The sequence below is a fragment of the Excalfactoria chinensis genome, chromosome 4 (genome assembly GCF_039878825.1).
Source record: "Excalfactoria chinensis isolate bCotChi1 chromosome 4, bCotChi1.hap2, whole genome shotgun sequence".
Classification (NCBI taxonomy): domain Eukaryota; kingdom Metazoa; phylum Chordata; class Aves; order Galliformes; family Phasianidae; genus Excalfactoria; species Excalfactoria chinensis.
The window spans coordinates 31273001-31291744 of NC_092828.1; the positions used below are offsets into that span (position 1 = coordinate 31273001).

Genomic DNA, 18744 nt, shown 5'->3' on the forward strand with positions numbered 1-18744 from the left:
TTGTACTGCCCAGGGTGCAGCCAAAAGTGGGCCATAAACAATAGTGTTCCTCTTTGAGGAACGATGTCTTCTTTTCCCATAGAGACTAATTGGAAGCTGAACTGCTTGGAGACCTCTGTTACAGACTGCTGAGCAATGTTGAAAATTCATGTTATACTGTTCTATATTTCACAGTTCTCTAAGCTGCAGCTGAGGGTAGACATTAATATTAGGGTTTCTTATGCCATGGTGGTGAAAGGTTCAGCAAAGTCTATTAGTCATATTTAATTCACATATATTACTGTCAATTTGTAAAGAAAAATAAATGCTTATTTGTCACTGTAATCTCTTCAAAATTATTAAAACAAGTTTTGGAAGATATATCAATCTGTCTACCCCTCCTGCATACTCATCTGTGCTGCTTCTAGATGTATTTATGTATATCCTCCTAGCAAGACAATCAAAGTCCTTCATGTATCCTACACCTGTCTTTACATCTGAGGATATGCACAGGGATGTTGTAACAGTCCTGTAAAGAAACAAGTCAGAAAACATTAATAGAAAACACTTTCACAGCTAATCCCTCCCATTCAAAGCCAGGTGTGGGACTGACTCCCAGTACAACCCTAGTACATGGGAGGTTTCCAGTGTAACCAAACAATGAAGAGAAGAGAGAGGGCCATAAAGGATTTTATAATAACTCTATTGTGCTTGTGCATATATGGAAATAATCTACCTCTGGGTTTGTATTGAGCTACGTAGTCATAGCTGAATTCAAACCCCTGCTGGTGATTCCCCACTAGCCTGCATCTGCATGAACAGCTGGCAGAGCTGTGTCCAGCAGCATGCCAGGGAGTTCCTGAGCCATGTTTGCCGAGCAAGGACATGACCACTGGTTCCTGGGGAGTTCCTTGCAATGTAAGAGCAGGATTTTGCAATTGATCAGCCCTGAAAAGAGCACAGAGTGAAGCTGCACAAATTTTTCAAGGTTGGATATCCGAATTTTGAGTCACTCCACAGAAGCAAACACATTCAAAATACCAAGAAGCCCCATTTTGTCTCCCTGGTAGTCTAATTAGAAGCTGAGTGCATTAACAAACACAATGCCAGTTTCAGAGCCCATCTTTCAAGAAACAACTAGTTCTTGTTGCTTCCTGGGACAGTACTCCACTGCCTTCCTTTCCTGCTTTTAATTAAATAGGAATTGCCTAGGGAGATATGTCCTGTTACAGCTGTAGCAAAATGTACTCAGAGTTGTTCCCTTTCCATTATTTTACAAGGTACGAAGCAGTGTAACCATCTGTTTGCTCTTTAAATAAAATAAAAGGGAAGAGAAGAAAATCCTCTTCTCTGCTTCAGCATTTCAGTGCCGAGGCACAAGAGGTTCCAGAGCTGCAGTAAATGCTTTATCTCCAGAGTTGCTAAACTCATTTAGAGCCCTCTTGTGAGGCTGAGTGAAAATCTAGCATTGCAGATATCACCTACTGCTCCCCCTGTTGCTCTTCTTCAAACGTTCACCTGGATTTTTTCTTTTTTTTTTTTTTTCTGTATTTTTTTTTCTCCATTTTATCCTTTTTGTCTCTTCTGTTCTGCAGGAGTGAGCTTGCTGATCCCAGCAGGGGCTGTTCCCCAGGGAAGAGTCTATGAAATGTACGTGACAGTCCACAGGAAGGAGGGCATGAGGTAAAATTTACTTGCTTTGTGCATTTATTTGAGTGCATTAATGGAGGGGAAGAGGGTGTGGAAGAAAAGGTAATAACTACAAACCTGTAATAGTATGCTTATGCAAAGCCAGCTGCAATGAAGTTATTTGATGACCTGGAGGTAAACTTGAGCAAAGCTGATAATAAACCCTACCACAAAACCAGCTCAGACTTTTGCTTTTCTAATGAAGGGCTGCATTCTGCAGCAATCTCTCAAGCTAGCGGATGCTGAATCAAAGCCAGAAGCACAGAAAGTAAGCCAGCATGAGTCCAATGCAGCAGAAGAGGTGTGAGGTAATGTCCCAATAAAGACCTGTGCCATGAGGGAGAGAACAGAGGAGCAGGGTGACAAATCAGCTCCACAGAGGGACAGGTGTCTGACCACCTGCTTTGTGAAAACTCCTCTGCAGTTGTAAGGAAGATGAATTTGTATTTCACCATTTATGGGCTTGGCTGATCCATGTGGTTATAAGGACAGAGCCACCAGAGTGTTTGCTGTCCTACACCTCTCCTTGTCCCAGACACAGCGTGCCATGGGCCACCCAAAGCCTGCAACTAGATGATCCCTTTTCTGCTTGCTGACCTCTATATGCACATGTGGCTGATTCATATTCCAGGACTCTATGTCTCGAGTGATCTGGCAGCCTTGACATAAAATGAGTTTCCATGAGGATCAAGATACCATTTGAAGCAATTTAGCAAAAACTTAATGAAAAGGAAGGTGAGATCTTAGTCTGCACAATGGACTCATGAACAAAGGCTGAATGACGAATGGAAAACTAAGCAATCATTACACGGTACTTTGCCTCTTTGTCCTCCCCATAGCTAAATACATTTTTTGGCTCGGCCCTTTAATGGCTTTTATAATGTGCTAAGCCACATCTGTTTATACACTGTGTGATATTGAACACTATTCTTTAGCTTGGTAGTCTTTCACCCATGCTAAAATAATCTGCTTAAAAGAGAAATAAGTAACACACACCCCTTGCACTTTTGCGTACATTATTCATGTCTTTCTCTTTGAAAATAGCTAATTGCAGCTGCAAAAGAAGAGTCCCTGTTCATATTTAATATTGATTGTATTCCTATTAAAACATAGCCAAAAGTAAAGAAGCTTGCAAACAGCATTGAAAAAGAGGGAGGGAAAAAATAATGAAAATCAGAGGGCTTTCCCTGATACTCAACTAACCTCCAAATCTCCCTCCTTTAAATATCTAATTCTTCCCCCCCAAAAACTGTTTCGTTCCCAGCAGGAGCTGTACATGCAATTATTTTCTTTCCAGACAGCTATGGAGGGAATCCCTGACTTTTTATTCATTCAACTGTAGACAACCAACATTGCATGCTTGTCTAATATACTGGCTTTGAAGATCATAAATCCTCTTCTGTGTGCTTCATGACAGCTGTTACTCATCAGGTCACACAAGGGGTAGAAGTATAGGTCAACCTGTGTTGGAAAATGCATGCTTTGGTGCCATCCACCAAACTGAACATGCATGCTGAAGTAACTCTGCAAAAGTATGGAAAGGAAGTGAGAAGAGTGAAGTGAGCAGAGAGCAGGCTACTGTGGCCATAGCTCATCCCAACGTTGTGATCATTGCATCCTGAGCATATGGACCCAAATCCTTGAGGTTTTTGTATAACAGCTTTTCAGCCTCCCATCCAGAATACTATGGAAACCACCTCTTCATGCCCATGGAAACCAACATCTTATCTGACATTTAAAATGGATCTCATCAGCTTTCACCAAGGTCACTCTGAGGTGAAAAGTATCAACAATTACCTTAACACAGTGGAACTGTAATGCTTTCCCCTGTTACCTGTTCCTCTTCCCCAGATGCCCATGGGCAAAAAGTGCTGACTGGTGCCAGCACCCAGCTGTAGTGGGCTACTTCCATGGCACTGTGCTGCCAAACACTTTTACTTCCCTTTCTGCCACAGAACTGCACTTCTGCTCTTCTGTCTGCCTGTCTGGGCCACAGATGTTGCTTCCTATAATTGGAGTCATATGGGTACCACAAGTTAGCGTGTGGAGTAAATTATTTTTTAAATCTGTTACCGTGCTCTCACAGCACTCCAGCAGAGAGTGATAGTCCACTGTGAGGACTCACTGCAGACATTTGCTTTTGTGGCCAAGCAGTAACTGGAGTGTGTTCAATAAAACCTTGTGAGAGCTGATATTTATTTTCATGTGCACTGTGTAAATGTGCACGGATTGAAGAACCCTATTGTGCATTGATATAGTTTGAAAGGGCACTGTAAAATGGAAATTATAATCCTCTTGATGTACAAACAGCACTGAGGCAAGAATGTGGTCCTTATAGTGTTACCCTAAGTAAAACCACTGAAGCATCAGAGTGACTCTCCATCACAGATCACAAGCATATCTTCAGCAAGTTAAGATTTAGCTCATACTTTGTAGAAATACAAGACAACTTCTGAACAGTCAAGCTGAAACAGGAATTGTGTTATCCCTCAGAGTCTTGCAAATTCCCTTTTTCTTTTCCTTCCTTTGTTTTCCTAATCCATTTCCCCAGTTAGTCTCTGAAACCTGTAGTACAGAAATTTGAAAGATTTCACAACCCAGTAACATCAGCCTTTGTGTTGCCTCACAGATTGGTTAGGAAAGCTTTCCAAGATACTATAGTTATTCCATTTTATATCTGTAACAGAAATGCTAAATCACAGCCTGAACCAGTGATTGAGTACCTAGTGGGAAGGCAGAGCCAACCCAGGGGAGCTCAGGTGTATACAATGTACCTGAGTGATCAGAAGGGGTGGATCCTGGCTCTATCCCTTTCTAGGCCTCATGTATGGGTTGGTAGTGGAGGTGTGGGTCTCTTGCTGGAGATTCCTGCCTATCAGAGGCCTTCCAAGGGTAAGCAGTTTCTCTTCCTTTGTTTTCGCTTTTATGGATGCAGCTTTTGTGTTTGATCTCATTTGTTGTAGCCTGGACTTGTGCCACTCTGCTATTATTGCTGTGCTTTTTATCATATTATGACATTTCATCATCCATCAAAGAGTGTGAGCATGCAGGTTGCCCTAAAAACATTATCCTTCTGCAGGGAATTGGGGTTAGCTTGCAATAGAGGCTAAATTGAGACAGTTGTTTTCTTCAGGTATGTGTTAGTGCAAATATGGCACAGTGGGTTTTTCAATTCTTAGCCCAGTACTCCAGTGGGCTGTTTTGACTAATTCTCATTCTGCTTGTCAAATGGGGCACAACAGATTGCAGGTAAATACCAGGCACTGATCCCATTGCTTCTGTCAGAGGTTTGTGTTAACCTTATGAAAAAGTCCATGTGTTTTAAGAAGTGGCTTATGGTGGGGAAAAGGATGTCTATGTATGAATATGTTTGTGTACATTATAATTTTTTTTAAAAAGCTGAAGAAATGAGAAGCCGATGAGAATATTTCACTACTAGCAGACAAATTTCTGTCTTGAATTCATATGACCAGAACCAATCTCTGTTAGTCATAATAGTTGCTCACCCCTTTAGTCTAGGGAAGTATCACCAAATTTGAGATTTGCAAGAAGGGATCCCTTCTTGAGCTGTGAAATAGTCACATTATGCAGCAAGAGGCTGTTCCCTTGAGTAACTGGAAAAGACTGGGTCTTAGACAATTAAGGATTAAATTGCAAGTGTATAAAGCAAAACTTCAGAGACCTCTTAACTGCTTTGGGTTAAGGAACAAATGTAGCTCTGTGTTAAATTAGTGGAACGGAGTGCATCCTATGGAGACATCTGGCACTGGCCAGTGCTAGACAGGGTCTGGCTCTTGATGGGCCACTGTTCTGATCTTGTATGGCAGCTTCTGTGTCCCATGTGAGCCCCTACTGAGCTCAAGCTCACCTAGCTTTAGATGGAACTGCTGTTGCTTACTATAGTCAGAGATGGGATCTGCAATGACAGTGGCACAGCGAAGGACAGTGTATCATTGCACGGGAGATTATGTAAATGAGAATGGGCATTGCCATGCCCAGGGTATGCAATAAGCCTGAAGAACAGAGCAGGCAGCTCTTGCAGAAAGGCATGTGTATAAATGGTCTGACTTCCAGACCAGCTGCTGTAAGAGAGGGAAGGGGCAGGTGGGCTTCTCAGGATCTGGTTCAGTGGCTTCAAAGTGCATATGAAGAACAGACTTCACACTAAGCCACCTCTCTGATCAATGAGCTTGATGCAAAAAGCAGTACCTATTTTTTATTTTATTTTTTTTCATCTGTAAACACCAATCTTAGTGATGTGAAACAGAAGAAATTGAAATATCCCATGTCTGATTTCATGTTGTATCCCAGTTTCAGTAGCCAAATTGCTTGTAACTCCAGAAGACAGTATTATGAGATGAAACATTCCCCAGAAAATAAATAAATAAAAGACCAGAGCAGCAGCAGAAGGGGAAGAAAAATTTTCATATCACTTTCCTGGGAGATGACTGAGAGCAGATCTTATCAATACGTAAGGTACCTGAAGTGCCAGAGTCAAGTGGATGGGACCACACTCTGTTGTTGACTAGAGACAGGAGGAATAGTGGTCACAAACTGGGAGCACAGGGAGTTCCATTTGAGCATGAGTAAAAACTTTTTTACTTGAAAGTGACAAAGCACTGGAAGAAAAACTACACAGAGAGGCTGTGGAGACACCTTCTCTGGAGATATTCAACATTCTCCCCCTCACCCCAGACACTTTCCTATGCAACCTGCTGTAAGAAACCTGCTTTAACAGGGGGATTGGACTAGATATCTCCAGAGGTCCCTTCCAACCATCTATGGTTCTGCAGGTTTGTAATTCCTTCTGTAGGCAGACTTTTGGACAAACCAGGAGGTCATTTGAGAATATTAGATTTGATACTTAAGAGGGAACGTGTTAAAAATAAAGACCCTCCAATGAAAGGAGAAATAAAATGCCTTTCCTCTGACTTACAGCTAAGCTGTGTGGAAGGGCTGCCATCTGTTGCTGCAAGTTAACCATCTTTTTCTCTGCTCCATTGTGAGATTCCTGTTTCCTGGAGAGATGTGGTCCTTGCCCACAACATCTATGCTTGGTGCCAGGGAGCCTGCTGAGGAGCGGGGATTTCTCTGGTTGTGCTCACATCTGCTGCCTGACAGCTACCTTAATGAAAACAGTCCACCTCATTACAGAGAGTCGGTTTCGAATGAGCGATCTCATTAAGAACACAAATTTGATTGTGAAAGGACCGGATGTAGTGAACAAATGTTCTTCGTTTTTTAAAATAAAAGTTGACGGTTCTTGATGAGCAGTGCAAGATATGGAACAAGGTCTAAACATATCTGAAGACTTTTTACTTACTCTTAGTGCCTTGTAATATTAATGCTAGATGAAGCTGAATTCCACTCTTGGCCAGATCTTTGTTAAATAAAGGCAGCTCCCATGACTGCAGTGAAGTGACTTTGGAGTCATGCTGGCATGGCTGCAAGCCCAATCCTATCTAATATCTAGTCCCAAGACTGATACAAACCAAAAGTGAGCACACTTGGATGATTTTGTTGTTGTCGTTGTTTTTGTTTTGTGGGGTTTTTTTTGTTTGCTTTGTTTTTGATAACAGCCTACACATTTCTAAACCTGTCTGCTGATAGGTCTTTCTGCTTTGGAGGAGATAAGTCCCTTTCTCTGTGTTGTCCCCTGAGTCAGTGTGTGCTGGATCTCCAGTGATCTCTAACAGAAATCACAATTCTTGGTCACAACAGTAGAGGCCTGACTTTGATGGTGCTGCATTACCTGCTACAGGAGAAAGTAGAAAAAAGCTCGTGATGAATAGCTGCACAATAACCTGTCTTCAGGGGATCTTGTTTACTAATCCCATCAATTAGTGCTGGGTTTATGCCTTGAAGCGTAAAGATTAATATCTCCTGTATAATATATCTTGTCTACTGCATCTGTTTTGGTCCTCATTAGCTATAGGAAAGCATAATCCTTTTGTTTTAAGATGGAAATTAAAAACAATGAGAAGTAAGAAAAGCTCTGTCAAGAGATTTGCATTTCTTTCTTCCTTTCAGTTGTCACAGGGTGACTCTTCTCTCTGTGGCACTGCACATTTTCATTCCTCCAAGTTTCAGGTGTTTATTTCCAAGTTCTCAGCACAGTCCCTGAACACCCTGCTGCCTGCAGTCATGTTAGAGCTGTGTGGGAAAGGGAATAGCAGCTCTGTGTGCTTTGACACCTCGTTCCCTACTGCCCCAGAATTCAGATTTGCTTTTTGCAACCATGTCACATTGCAAGGTGACACCTGCTGTGTTGCAGTAAGTTCACCCAATATCTTTTTCACTTTTACTGTTTTACCTTGCCACTAAATAAAAGTGTTTGGAATTTGTTTCAGTCCAGAAATGAGAGCTGCTGAATTAGTTTTATTTCCTACCAATATCTTTATCATCTCTCAATCATTTGCATGGCTTCCTGTCTCCCATTGCGTCTCGCAATACTGCCTTACATATTGCTGTCTGTAAATTTAATGATTGTACTGCTATTTACATTGTCTTCCACATTGTGAGTAGAAATCTTGGCCTCACAGCAATACGGGAAAGGTTTAGCACTGACTTCAGCAGAGCTGGGATTTCACCTATTAAATGACACTTACCCTCATTTCACACCACTTGAGAGCTTCTCCACAATTCATCGTTATCTCAGTTTCTTAAAGCTTTAAAGTGGCTTAGATTACTTGCAGTCACAAAATTGGTTCTGACTTTGGAGGGCTGAGGTAGGTCAGCGTCTGTATGAGATGGGCTTTGGAGGCACTGGGACCAGCAGCATTACCTTCTTGGGGAAAAATACTAAACCTTGCTTGTTTTTTGTTGTTTTTTGTTTTGTTTTGTTTTGTTTGCATTTCATTTCTGTGGTGGTATCTCTTCCCATCTCCCTCAACAACTGTTCAGTCTGCAGTGCCTCCCAACTTCATCTTCTGTATCATTGTTTATACTTCTGCTAATCAGGTATAAAATGCTGCAGAGCAAAATAATGCACTCCATTGGAATCCTAAAATGTAACAGCTAACAGAATTTTGTCACAGAGCATTGACTAAATTTAATTTTACTTTGAGACAACTTTCAGCTGTGTGATTTATCAGTACTCTATTATTTTAATGACCTTTTGGCTTTTTTTTCTTTTTTTCAGCTGTTTGCATCGGTGCTCAGATTCTTATTGATTTTTAACTCATTTTTCACCTAGAAGACACTGTATGAAATTTTTACAGCAGTCATGATAGATTTTCTCCTATATTCTTTTTGGCTGCTGGGCTTGTAATTCAGTCTGAAAAACTATGATAATTTGTATTTTTTCCTTCCTTCTTCATGGGTCAGTAGTCCTTTAGATGAAGTTAGGTTAAACGGATGATTAAGTCTATAGCTTGTCATTTCTGTAGCTTTCCAGATGAATATTGTAATTTTCAAAAAACTTTCCCATAAGACTTATTTTTTTTTTTAATAACTTTTTGAAACTGCTTGACTGATCTGCAGAAGCGACTGTTAATGCATTAATGAATGTACTCCACTGTGAGCTATTTTAAGCTACTCATTGCTTCTTACAAAAACAAAACCTGAACCTGAACGTTTTAGTCAAATTTTGCTCAATTATTTATTCAGTTCATCCTTGCAAGAGAGCAACCTCTGATCTAAGTCTGAATCCAGAGATCAATATAGCCTGCAATAGGAGCTGAATGGATGCTCTAAATGCTTCATTTGTCTTGTTAGGCTAAAGCAACCAGTGTAATTCATGATAGCCATCCAGATTGTTATATTTGGGTTTTTCTTGAAAGACAGCTACCACAGCTGTTTGTTTCCAGCTCATGGCTTTTTAGAAACAATCGTTAAGTCATTTAGTAAACTCATCAGTTAATTTCCTTAAGGATCCACAGATGCGTATCATCTGGATTTACTGATTTGCCAACACTTCAATTTTTTCAAATCAGATCTTTTTTTCATTTTTCTAAAATGCTCTGAAGCCCCCAACATTTGTATGAATGAGAGACACTCTTCAAAAAGGCCTTTGTTGCTTTTTTTTAAGAGAAGAGCTTCTCAAAAGTTTCTTTCATTTTCTGTTGGATTAATGGATTATTCAAGGTGGCTTAAAGTGGGCAAAATTAGGATGTTCCTGTGAATGTATTTTCTGTAGTCAGGGTAGGTGCAATAAATTCAATCTCAACATAGCTTTTGTCCTGATTTAACCTCCTTGAGAATTTTCCCTAAGATCACAGCTGCTTTTCGACTCTTTTGGTTGATGCAGACTTGCAGATGTCAACAATACTTACTCTTGTCTCAACTATCCCCCCAAAAAACAATTCTGATATAAACACAAGTGTTTGCAAATGCATTTGAACCGGACCCTTAGCCAGTACAGAAGATGCAAGGTCCCATGGGCTGATCCTATGTCCAAGTGCAGATTGCACTGAATGCTTCTTATCTCTTGACTGCTGGTTTCTGGATCATGAATTTGTCCTCTCTGTTTTTCAGGGAGGCAGCTGATGAGGCACATTCAGCTGTATTTGTCATACACCAGATGTCAGGGTAGTTAAAGTCACTCATGCTTCCTCTGCTTTAAACTCCTCAGCAGTTGGGCTGGGATAGCCCACACATGCATGCAGCCATTTACAAACCACACTGTAAGAACAGGATTTTTGCTATTTCTACCCAGCTTAACGTACCTTTTTACCTTTCCCCCCTGTTTTGTGGCAGACCACCTGTAGAAGACAGCCAGACACTGCTGACACCAGTGGTGAGCTGTGGCCCACCAGGAGCACTGCTGACCCGACCCGTTGTGCTGACCATGCACCACTGTGCTGAGCCCAACATGGATGACTGGCAGATCCAGCTCAAGCACCAGGCACCCCAGGGACCATGGGAGGTGAGTCTCCAGGCCTCTAGCCTCCACCTGCTGTGAGAGGTGCCTGCTGCCCCGAGAAATGCAGTACTGGGGCAAATGTGCCGTAAAACATAGTCTTCCCTGCAGAATTTGGCACTCAGGGTCTGGGCTTTGGTAGACTATTGTGCTGAAGTCATGGGGAGGGAAAAAGAGATAAAACAGAAGAGAACACTGGAAAATCAGTTCTGTCTCAATTCTAGAAATAAGAAAATACTTTTTACAGAATACTTTGAATTCCCTTTCTTTAGTGTCTTTTTTTTTCCAAGAGCAGGACAATAGTGCTGAGAATAATGCTCTGCTTCAGCATCAAGACATCAGCTAGCTTATTAAAATGGATAGGCCTTATCTTTCTTTTTGTTCTACCTCATAAGATGCTGGTGGAGCATGCCTTGCATTCAGCTCATGCAGTCAGCACATCTCCACACCCCATTAGCTCAGGGAGCCTCTATGAGTATTGCTGGGCCATGCAGGCTTGGTGGGAGCCTCTACCAGGAGGGCGCCCTGGGGCTGGGCAACAGAAGCACCTTCCCTTGTAACTGGAGCGTGATGTGATGCTCTCAGCAGGGCTCAGTTCAGCTCTCCAGCTCATCTTCTGGAGAACTTTGTTGCTCCTAGGTGCCTGCTGCCACCAGTTTGGTCTCACATAATTAATTTGGCAAAGGCAACTTCTACTGGCAGGTTTTATGAGGACAGGGTGGCTTTTGAAGGCTGGCAGCTGCCAGAAGTGCCTTGTCCAGCACAGCCTTTGCAAGGTCTTGCTTTGTTGACTGCCCATGGCACCAGCTCTCTCTCATGCAGTGCACACTGGCCTGTCTCGCCAACCAATATGCACCCTGCTGGCCTGACTGTTGGCACCACATGCATGTTCCTTTATTTGTGCCTGGGTTACTGGCATCTCTTCATTTTCTTGTCTGTCCTCCCTGCCCTTGACAGAGCGGTTGTGTCTGGTGCCAGCCCTGTAATCAGCACTGCAGCACCTTGTCTTCTGCTCTCCTGAAGGACCAAGTCACTCTGTGATTCTGTGTATCCTGAATACCACAGGCCCCAAGCTCAGTTCCATGTTCCTGTTAAGCCCATACTGCTTCAGACTTCAAGACAGTGGGGATGAAGCAGATGGGATGCAGAGCATGAAAGTTGTGCAAGAGGAAGCTACAGTCCACTGCTGACCTTTTCTTTCTGCTTGCTCTCAAAACTGCTCAAAGCTCATTGAGTTGTGTGCAGGGTGCTGTGTGGGGGCTTAGAGGAGAAGGTAGCAGGGGAGATGTTTTATTCTGAGCTGTTTGCATCCAGGCTGTCTGTATTTTTTCATTCACCCTGCAGTTTCGTCACAGAGGATTATTCCGATAAAGCAGCAGGTAATATTTCTTGTAACTGTGGCATTTAGCCGTTGTAGAGGTTACTTCCTTTCCTCAAGTTTTTATAAGGCCTTATTTTCATGCTTAGGAAGTGAAAGGCAGCTATTTGTTCATATTTATTATCTGATTAATCTTAGATGCAGACAGCAAGGACTTTGAGCATAACTGAGGCTTGAAAGAGATCTAAAAGGACAGCATGTCTGAGAGGTCAGGAGATATAACATGGCCTCTTTCTTCCTTAGGATGTAGTGGTGGTCGGGGAGGAAAATTTCACCACTCCATGCTATATCCAGCTGGACTCAGAGGCCTGCCATATCCTGACGGAGACCCTCAGCACGTACGCCTTGGTGGGACAGTCCATCACCAAAGCAGCAGCCAAACGTCTCAAACTGGCCATCTTTGGACCACTGTCCTGCTCCTCACTGGAATACAGCATCCGCATCTACTGCCTCGATGACACACAGGATGCCCTGAAGGTGCTTGTTGCTCTCATGCTTGCTTTTCCTCTCTTGTCACAGCAGTGCAGTGACCAGACATTCTGTTACATGTACTCATTTTCCTAGGTTATTTTTCTGATCAGAAGAGCCTGACAGCAACTGCTGTTTTAGTTTAACCCTCCCACGCCATAAGTTGTTCTTTGCAAAGGGATTTCACACATGTACCAGACGGTTTTCCACCCACTAGCCTTTTTTTCCTTTGTTTACCTGTATCATATCCTGAATCCTAAGATTTTTTGCATTATTAAAGGACCATAAGGTACGCCAGGCTTCATTCGTTATTCATGTATTTTTAATGCTAAGTGCCAGCTCCCCAGAGATGGGGAAACATATAAATGCCTCTTTGTAAATAGTTGATAATGATAAAAGAAGCTTCTGGACTGTTAATCACTGCCTGCTTTCATACTGCTTCATTACACCTCTTTGTGTGTAGTATTTTGTGCTGGGAGTTCAGCACTAAAATAAGCCAAAGCTGTTGCTTACTGCAACTGTACACCTTACACTCACTGCATAATAGTGCTGTTCTCACACACACACACACACACACAGACTCCCTCCACATACAGATGAGCAGATAGATAAACATGCTTCCTTTTTCTCTTTATAAATGTGTATTTATACAGATGGTATCTATAATAGATACACTCATAAAATATGTAGCTCCAACTGTACGTGTAAGAATGGAGGTTATTAAAAGGTACCTTTTTTTTTTTTTTTTCTTTAAGCATAGTTGATGTGACATCCACGATGCTTTTTTGAAGCAGAACAACTTCACATCTTGCCTCTATGCAGAGCCATCCTTATGCTATGCACGGGTTTGCCGTACCGGCATTGCGTGGGAATTGTTTGGGCATACACCCCAGAGGCTGGCAGGGATGCTCTTGCTTTTCAGCTCAGTGGTCTCCATCATTGCAAATGGCACAATCCCATTTCATCCAAAATACTGCTAGCTACCAAGACCCTGCCTGGGTTTTGTTGGTGGGATACTAGGAGCATTTTCACTATAAATAAGAAAATGTTCTTCAAAGAAGTGGAAAGCATTTATTTGTACTGATCATGAGGAAATGCTTTGAAAGCCATGGTGGCTTTATGGCTATGCTCTGTGGTGCCTGTGCTGTGTAATACGATTTTCCAGGAGTCCATCCAGCCTGAGGGAATAATAAGTAACTGGGCAGAGCCTTGGACAGATAGTGATTTGAGTCAGAGCTGGGCCAATCAAATTAGGTAATACTCAAAAGCTATTGGCTTATTTCTAATAGACTGTGGGAGGCATTGCAGGGTAACGTTAATCCTATTCAAAGAGACAGAAGAAGAAATCAGGAAGGGCGTGGGTAACTGAAAGCCATCTTTCATGGGAGAAGCTGCAATCAACTTGTAGGAGAGGAGTGGACCAATTATTGGGTTTTCTGCTGCAGGTAGAACCCCAAAGCAAGCTTGTAATTTGGCAAGGAAAGGGTTGCGAAGTCAGAAGAACACTGTCATCTGGTACCTATCAATCCTTTTTAATTGTCAATTTTTTATCACTTTAATCTCAAGACTAGATGGCTACACGCAAGCTACTGTACACTGTATTCAAGACCAAGATAGCTGAGCTTTGCAGGACTAACACAAGTATTTCTTGACCATAAGCTCTTTGGAAGCTATAAATTACAGTTTTCTGGAAGTAAGCAGTTTTGAGAAGAAAAAGGTAGTAACAAAGAGAGGTCAAAATGAAAAATATGAGCATAGTCATGGTTTTGACTAGGATGAAGTTCATTTTCTTGGCTGGTTTACTAGGGCTGCAAAGCCAGACAGCCTCAGTGCTCTGGCCATGTGGAGAACCACGTCATGGGCTATGGTGCCTAGGTGGGATGCTCATAAAATGATTTCTGGGTAAGAGTGAGGGTTGCGATGTTTCAGAGCCCTAATTTCTTTTCAAGGCAGTTAGATTAGTTTGGGCATCCCTCTCTGTTGTGAAGAAATTTTGCTGATTTATTCCCATCTATTAATTCATGCATGGCTTTGAGACTGAGGTGACTGAGCTGTGTGTGGTGACAGCGTTAGAGCATTGGGCTAGCCATGGGTAAATAAGCTATTTCAGGCTGTAGCAGGGTAGCTGTCTCCAGCCTGCTTCATGCTGTGCAATAACTGTTCTCCAAAGGGGAAGAAAAAAAAAAAAAAAAAAAAAAAGCCTTTGCTTGCTTGTGCTCCTTCAATGGTGGTGCTGCTGATGGAATGATGCCCTATACAATTCCCTCTCTTGGGAAGGAAGTAGGGCACAAGTCCTGGCTCACAAGGGGAGAGTGGTGATGCAAAGAATGGTAGTGGCTCTGAATTTATTCTGAATTAATTAGCTGAGCTGAAGTGGAGAAGTGTGGGCTGCTTGGTGTCCTCCATTTGGCAGAGCTACAGTGAACAGAGGTGTCTGCTAATGGTGGGATATCAATCTCAGACACGCATCTGCAGTGCTGAGATCTTTGCCCCAGCAGTAGCGCAACCCTGGTCTGACCACGGGTGGGGAGCGAGAGCCTGCAATTAGCACACACAGTGCTGCCAATCTTCTTGTTGTTCCAGGGAGGTAATTTGGACATAATGAAGATCTATAGTAATCAGATAATTACTATCGATTGCTCTTTAGATGTCTTGACGAGGTAATTAGGGAGCACTGGAAATGACTCATTGGAATAACCCTAATCTAAAAGGTTTCCTGATTCTTTTACTTTTCCTGTAATGGCTGATTTTTTGCTTTGAGATCTCTCAGGTGCTGGGCTTACTGGGGATGTGGGCTTTTCTTTTGTGCTAACTAGATGGTGAACTTGAACAAGAGTGGCTGTTTTCATTCTTAGCTAATAGGTGACTCTTTTAGTGAGCCTGGGCTAGCAGCCCACTTTCATGTGCCTGTGTGCTCCTTGTGTGTGTTCACTGTGCATGTGATTGGCTTTGGCTGCATGAGTCTGCTTGTTTGGCCTGCTCTTGTAATTAAATATGACTACGTTTGGCTGTATTTCTTTCCAATGAAGCTTATGCAGCCTTTGTACTGACTTCTTCCATGTGAATTACAATTTGAATGTTTCTCTGAAGTCTGTGGTCCACTGTGATCTCATTTGTTAGAGGCATATCTTTATTTTTAGCTGCAGAAAATGACCACGCTCTTGGTTTACTAGCTTTTAATTACACATTGAATATTTTAGTAACCCTGAATTTGTACATACAAAAAGCTCAGTCACCGTGTCTTACTTTGATTTTGATACCATCCCAATCAATGGTTAGTCTTGGTAAGCACCTGTACCCCACTCTGTCATAGATCAGTTTGCCAGGAGGCTGTTATCTGCAGGACAGCCACATCAACATGTCCCATACCAGCAGTACCTACACAGACAAGAGCCTTTCTGATGCAAAATAGTAAAGATGCATTAGATGTCCAGTTTGCTGAGCTGTGGTGGGGGTGAATATATTTCACAATTCAAACAGTATGTAACATCTTTGCATTCAGTATAGTTGCATGTAGTTAGTATTGCTGCTCCTAGGATGAATCAGGTAATGGTGCATCTCCCACAGGAGTCAAGGAGTCTGTATCTCTCCTGGGTGCTACTGTGTGATGGGGGCAAGAGGATTATCTTTAGATCCACTAGTGCTATTCATAGGGAAATGTAACTTCATGTAGCACTTGTGTGCATTTTCTCAAGTAGTTACAGCATCTGAAGCAGTCAGTGTGGAAGAACCAGCAGACCAGTACTGATGTCTTGGTGCTGTCCTGACGCAGCCTGACCTCTTTCCCCTTGTGTTCTCTGTACCGCAGGAGGTCCTCCAGCTTGAGCGGCAGATGGGTGGGCAGCTGTTGGAGGAACCCAAAACTTTGCATTTTAAGGGAAGTACCCACAACCTGCGATTATCCATTCATGACATTGCCCACTCTCTCTGGAAGAGCAAACTGCTGGCTAAATACCAGGTGAGCATCACAAAGCATTGGATCCTAGAGCCTTAAAGAAATACAGTGACATACTGTTTAAAGAAAACCAGTTACCAACCTGTAGAACTGTGGACATTTTTTCCCTGGACTATCTGCAATAGCAGTTGCATGGAACTTGCAGTTTCCGGCCATTTAGCATCAGAGCCCTGGTCCCACAAGGTGTTCCACTCCCCAGGGCCATGTGGATGCCGAGTCAGTCCTCAACTGAAAAGTGACTGTGGAAAATAACTGATATTTATACTCTATTCCCTTTTTATTTTTTTATTTCCTCCTGCAGGAGATTCCTTTTTACCACATCTGGAGTGGGTGCCAGAGGAACCTGCACTGCACCTTCACACTGGAACGATTCAGCCTCAATACCCTGGAACTCGTCTGCAAACTCTGCGTGCGGCAAGTCGAAGGAGAAGGGCAGATCTTCCAGCTCAACTGCTCGGTATCAGAGGTAAGAGGCGTGTGGGAGCATGGGAGGACTAAGTAGTTATACCCTTTCCCATTGCTGATTCTTTTGTGCTTCCCATTTTTTTCTTGAGTGCTGAGATCATCAGAAGAGAGAGTTGTTGCTTTATATCTCTTCTTGCATTTTCCCTTAGTTTTTCTCTCTACCATGTCATCTGAAATGGAGCACCCCACTTCAAGGAGGGATGAGGGCAGTATTGGTGTCCTTGATTATTCCTTTTTCTCTCTGGGGGAGCTCTTTGCCTAACATTGCCTAACGCGTCTTGTGAAGCACCACATGGTTCTGGCTCCTGGATAGGGAATACCAGATGGTCTAGTTGCAACAGACTTGTCCTCCCGGACTTTGCTACTGCTGCAAATCACAGCTATTATTTTTGACAGTTTTTCTTTTGCTGACTGACATTTTCCAGTAGAAAAAAAGATTGTAAGTTTAGAGGCATCTTTGCCATAGCTGAAAAATTTTAGCTGAGGGTGAGTGACACACTCAGGTGTGAAGCAGTGTTGACATCAGTATTTGTGTTGGTGGCTTTTGTGCTTGCTAGATCTTGGGCGTCATCTTCCTTTTGTGACTCACTCTCATCCCGTAGTTGCTCCTAGGCCGGCACAGAGCAACAGAGTAGAACTGCATTATAAGTCCCATATGTCAGAAAAGCAGAGTAAATGAGCTCTTACCCTGCTCAAGGGCTGCTCCTTTCTCTTTACAAAGATCTGCCGTTGGGCAAAATGCATTTAAGAATTTAATCCACCTCCCACAGTAAACCTAAAACACATCCTCATTTTTTTATTGCATTTATTTATTATTTGCTTTCCTAATTTACTATCAGTTTAATCTCCAAATCTCCTTGAAAATGAGTTGCTATGTAAGGCAGCAGAGGAGACATTTTTACTGCACAATTCTGTGGCACCCAGACATCAGTGGCTGCTGGTTTAGGGAAAGGCTGGGAGGTTACAGATAAAAGTTGCTGGTACTTTAGGGCCGTGATGGTGTGCATCATTACCCATAACATTTGTTTGGTGATTGGGTGTAAAGCTCCATTTTCAGCTGGGGCCTATACAGCATTAAAGACAGATGGTGAAACAAGTATCATAAACAATTACTGTAATAAGTGCTGCATTGAGGTAATCTCTAATTTAACCTAACGGAGAAGAAAAAGAACTGAGAGTAACTTTAATGAAATGCAAATACAGACTATAATCATCTTCAGCTGCTTCTGTGTAATAGGGCCTGGTAATAGATTTAGGGGGAATGGGATAATATTCACGTCTTGTGCAGTGATCCCATCCATCAGGGATGAATAGAAGGAGTGAATAATGCTGCAGTTATTAAAGCTGCCCATGGCAAAATTGCTCCTTGTTGTTGACACTGAGTGACGTGCCCAACCCAAATGAAGGCCAGAAAGAGTTTGAGATGCTAAGGGCTGGAATAGAGTGCTGGATCCTTCAGCACCAGTGAGCCTGGATGTGGCAGCAGTAGCATATAAGTACTTCTGCAGCCCATGCTGCTGGATGAGAAGAAAGACAAAGACAACAGCTTGTGGCTTGGAGCAGTGAGCTTGGCACAACCAGTTTGCAATGCAGGACATTGCCTGATGGTTTTATGAGGCCTTCTCAGTTTTGCATTCTACTACAAAACTACTGTATTTTATTTTGTCTTTTGCCTTCTTTCCAACATCAGGAACCTACTGGTGTTGATTATCCCATCATGGATTCGGCAGGCAGCATCACAACGATAGTTGGACCCAACGCTTTCAGCATCCCCCTCCCAATAAGACAGAAGCTCTGCAGCAGCCTGGATGCACCCCAGACCCGAGGCCATGACTGGAGGATGCTGGCTCACAAGCTGAAACTGGACAGGTGAGAAGGTTAAAACTCATATTGGGAATGCAAAGTCCCCTTGGAGGCAGGTGCAAAGGGGTCTCAGGAAAACCTTGCTGA

At 42.7% G+C, this 18744-nt stretch overlaps 1 protein-coding gene across 2 annotated transcripts in view; it reads left to right on the forward strand.

Moving 5' to 3' along the window:
* UNC5C (unc-5 netrin receptor C) overlaps positions 1-18744 on the forward strand; it is a 238359-nt gene that overhangs the window by 213052 nt on the left and 6563 nt on the right. For both annotated transcript variants that reach the window (XM_072334831.1, XM_072334832.1), the window contains 6 exons: positions 1575-1662; positions 10366-10534; positions 12150-12383; positions 16183-16332; positions 16631-16795; positions 18485-18663. In XM_072334831.1, the coding sequence (XP_072190932.1) occupies positions 1575-1662; positions 10366-10534; positions 12150-12383; positions 16183-16332; positions 16631-16795; positions 18485-18663 (985 nt within the window). The remainder of the gene's footprint in view (positions 1-1574; positions 1663-10365; positions 10535-12149; positions 12384-16182; positions 16333-16630; positions 16796-18484; positions 18664-18744) is intronic.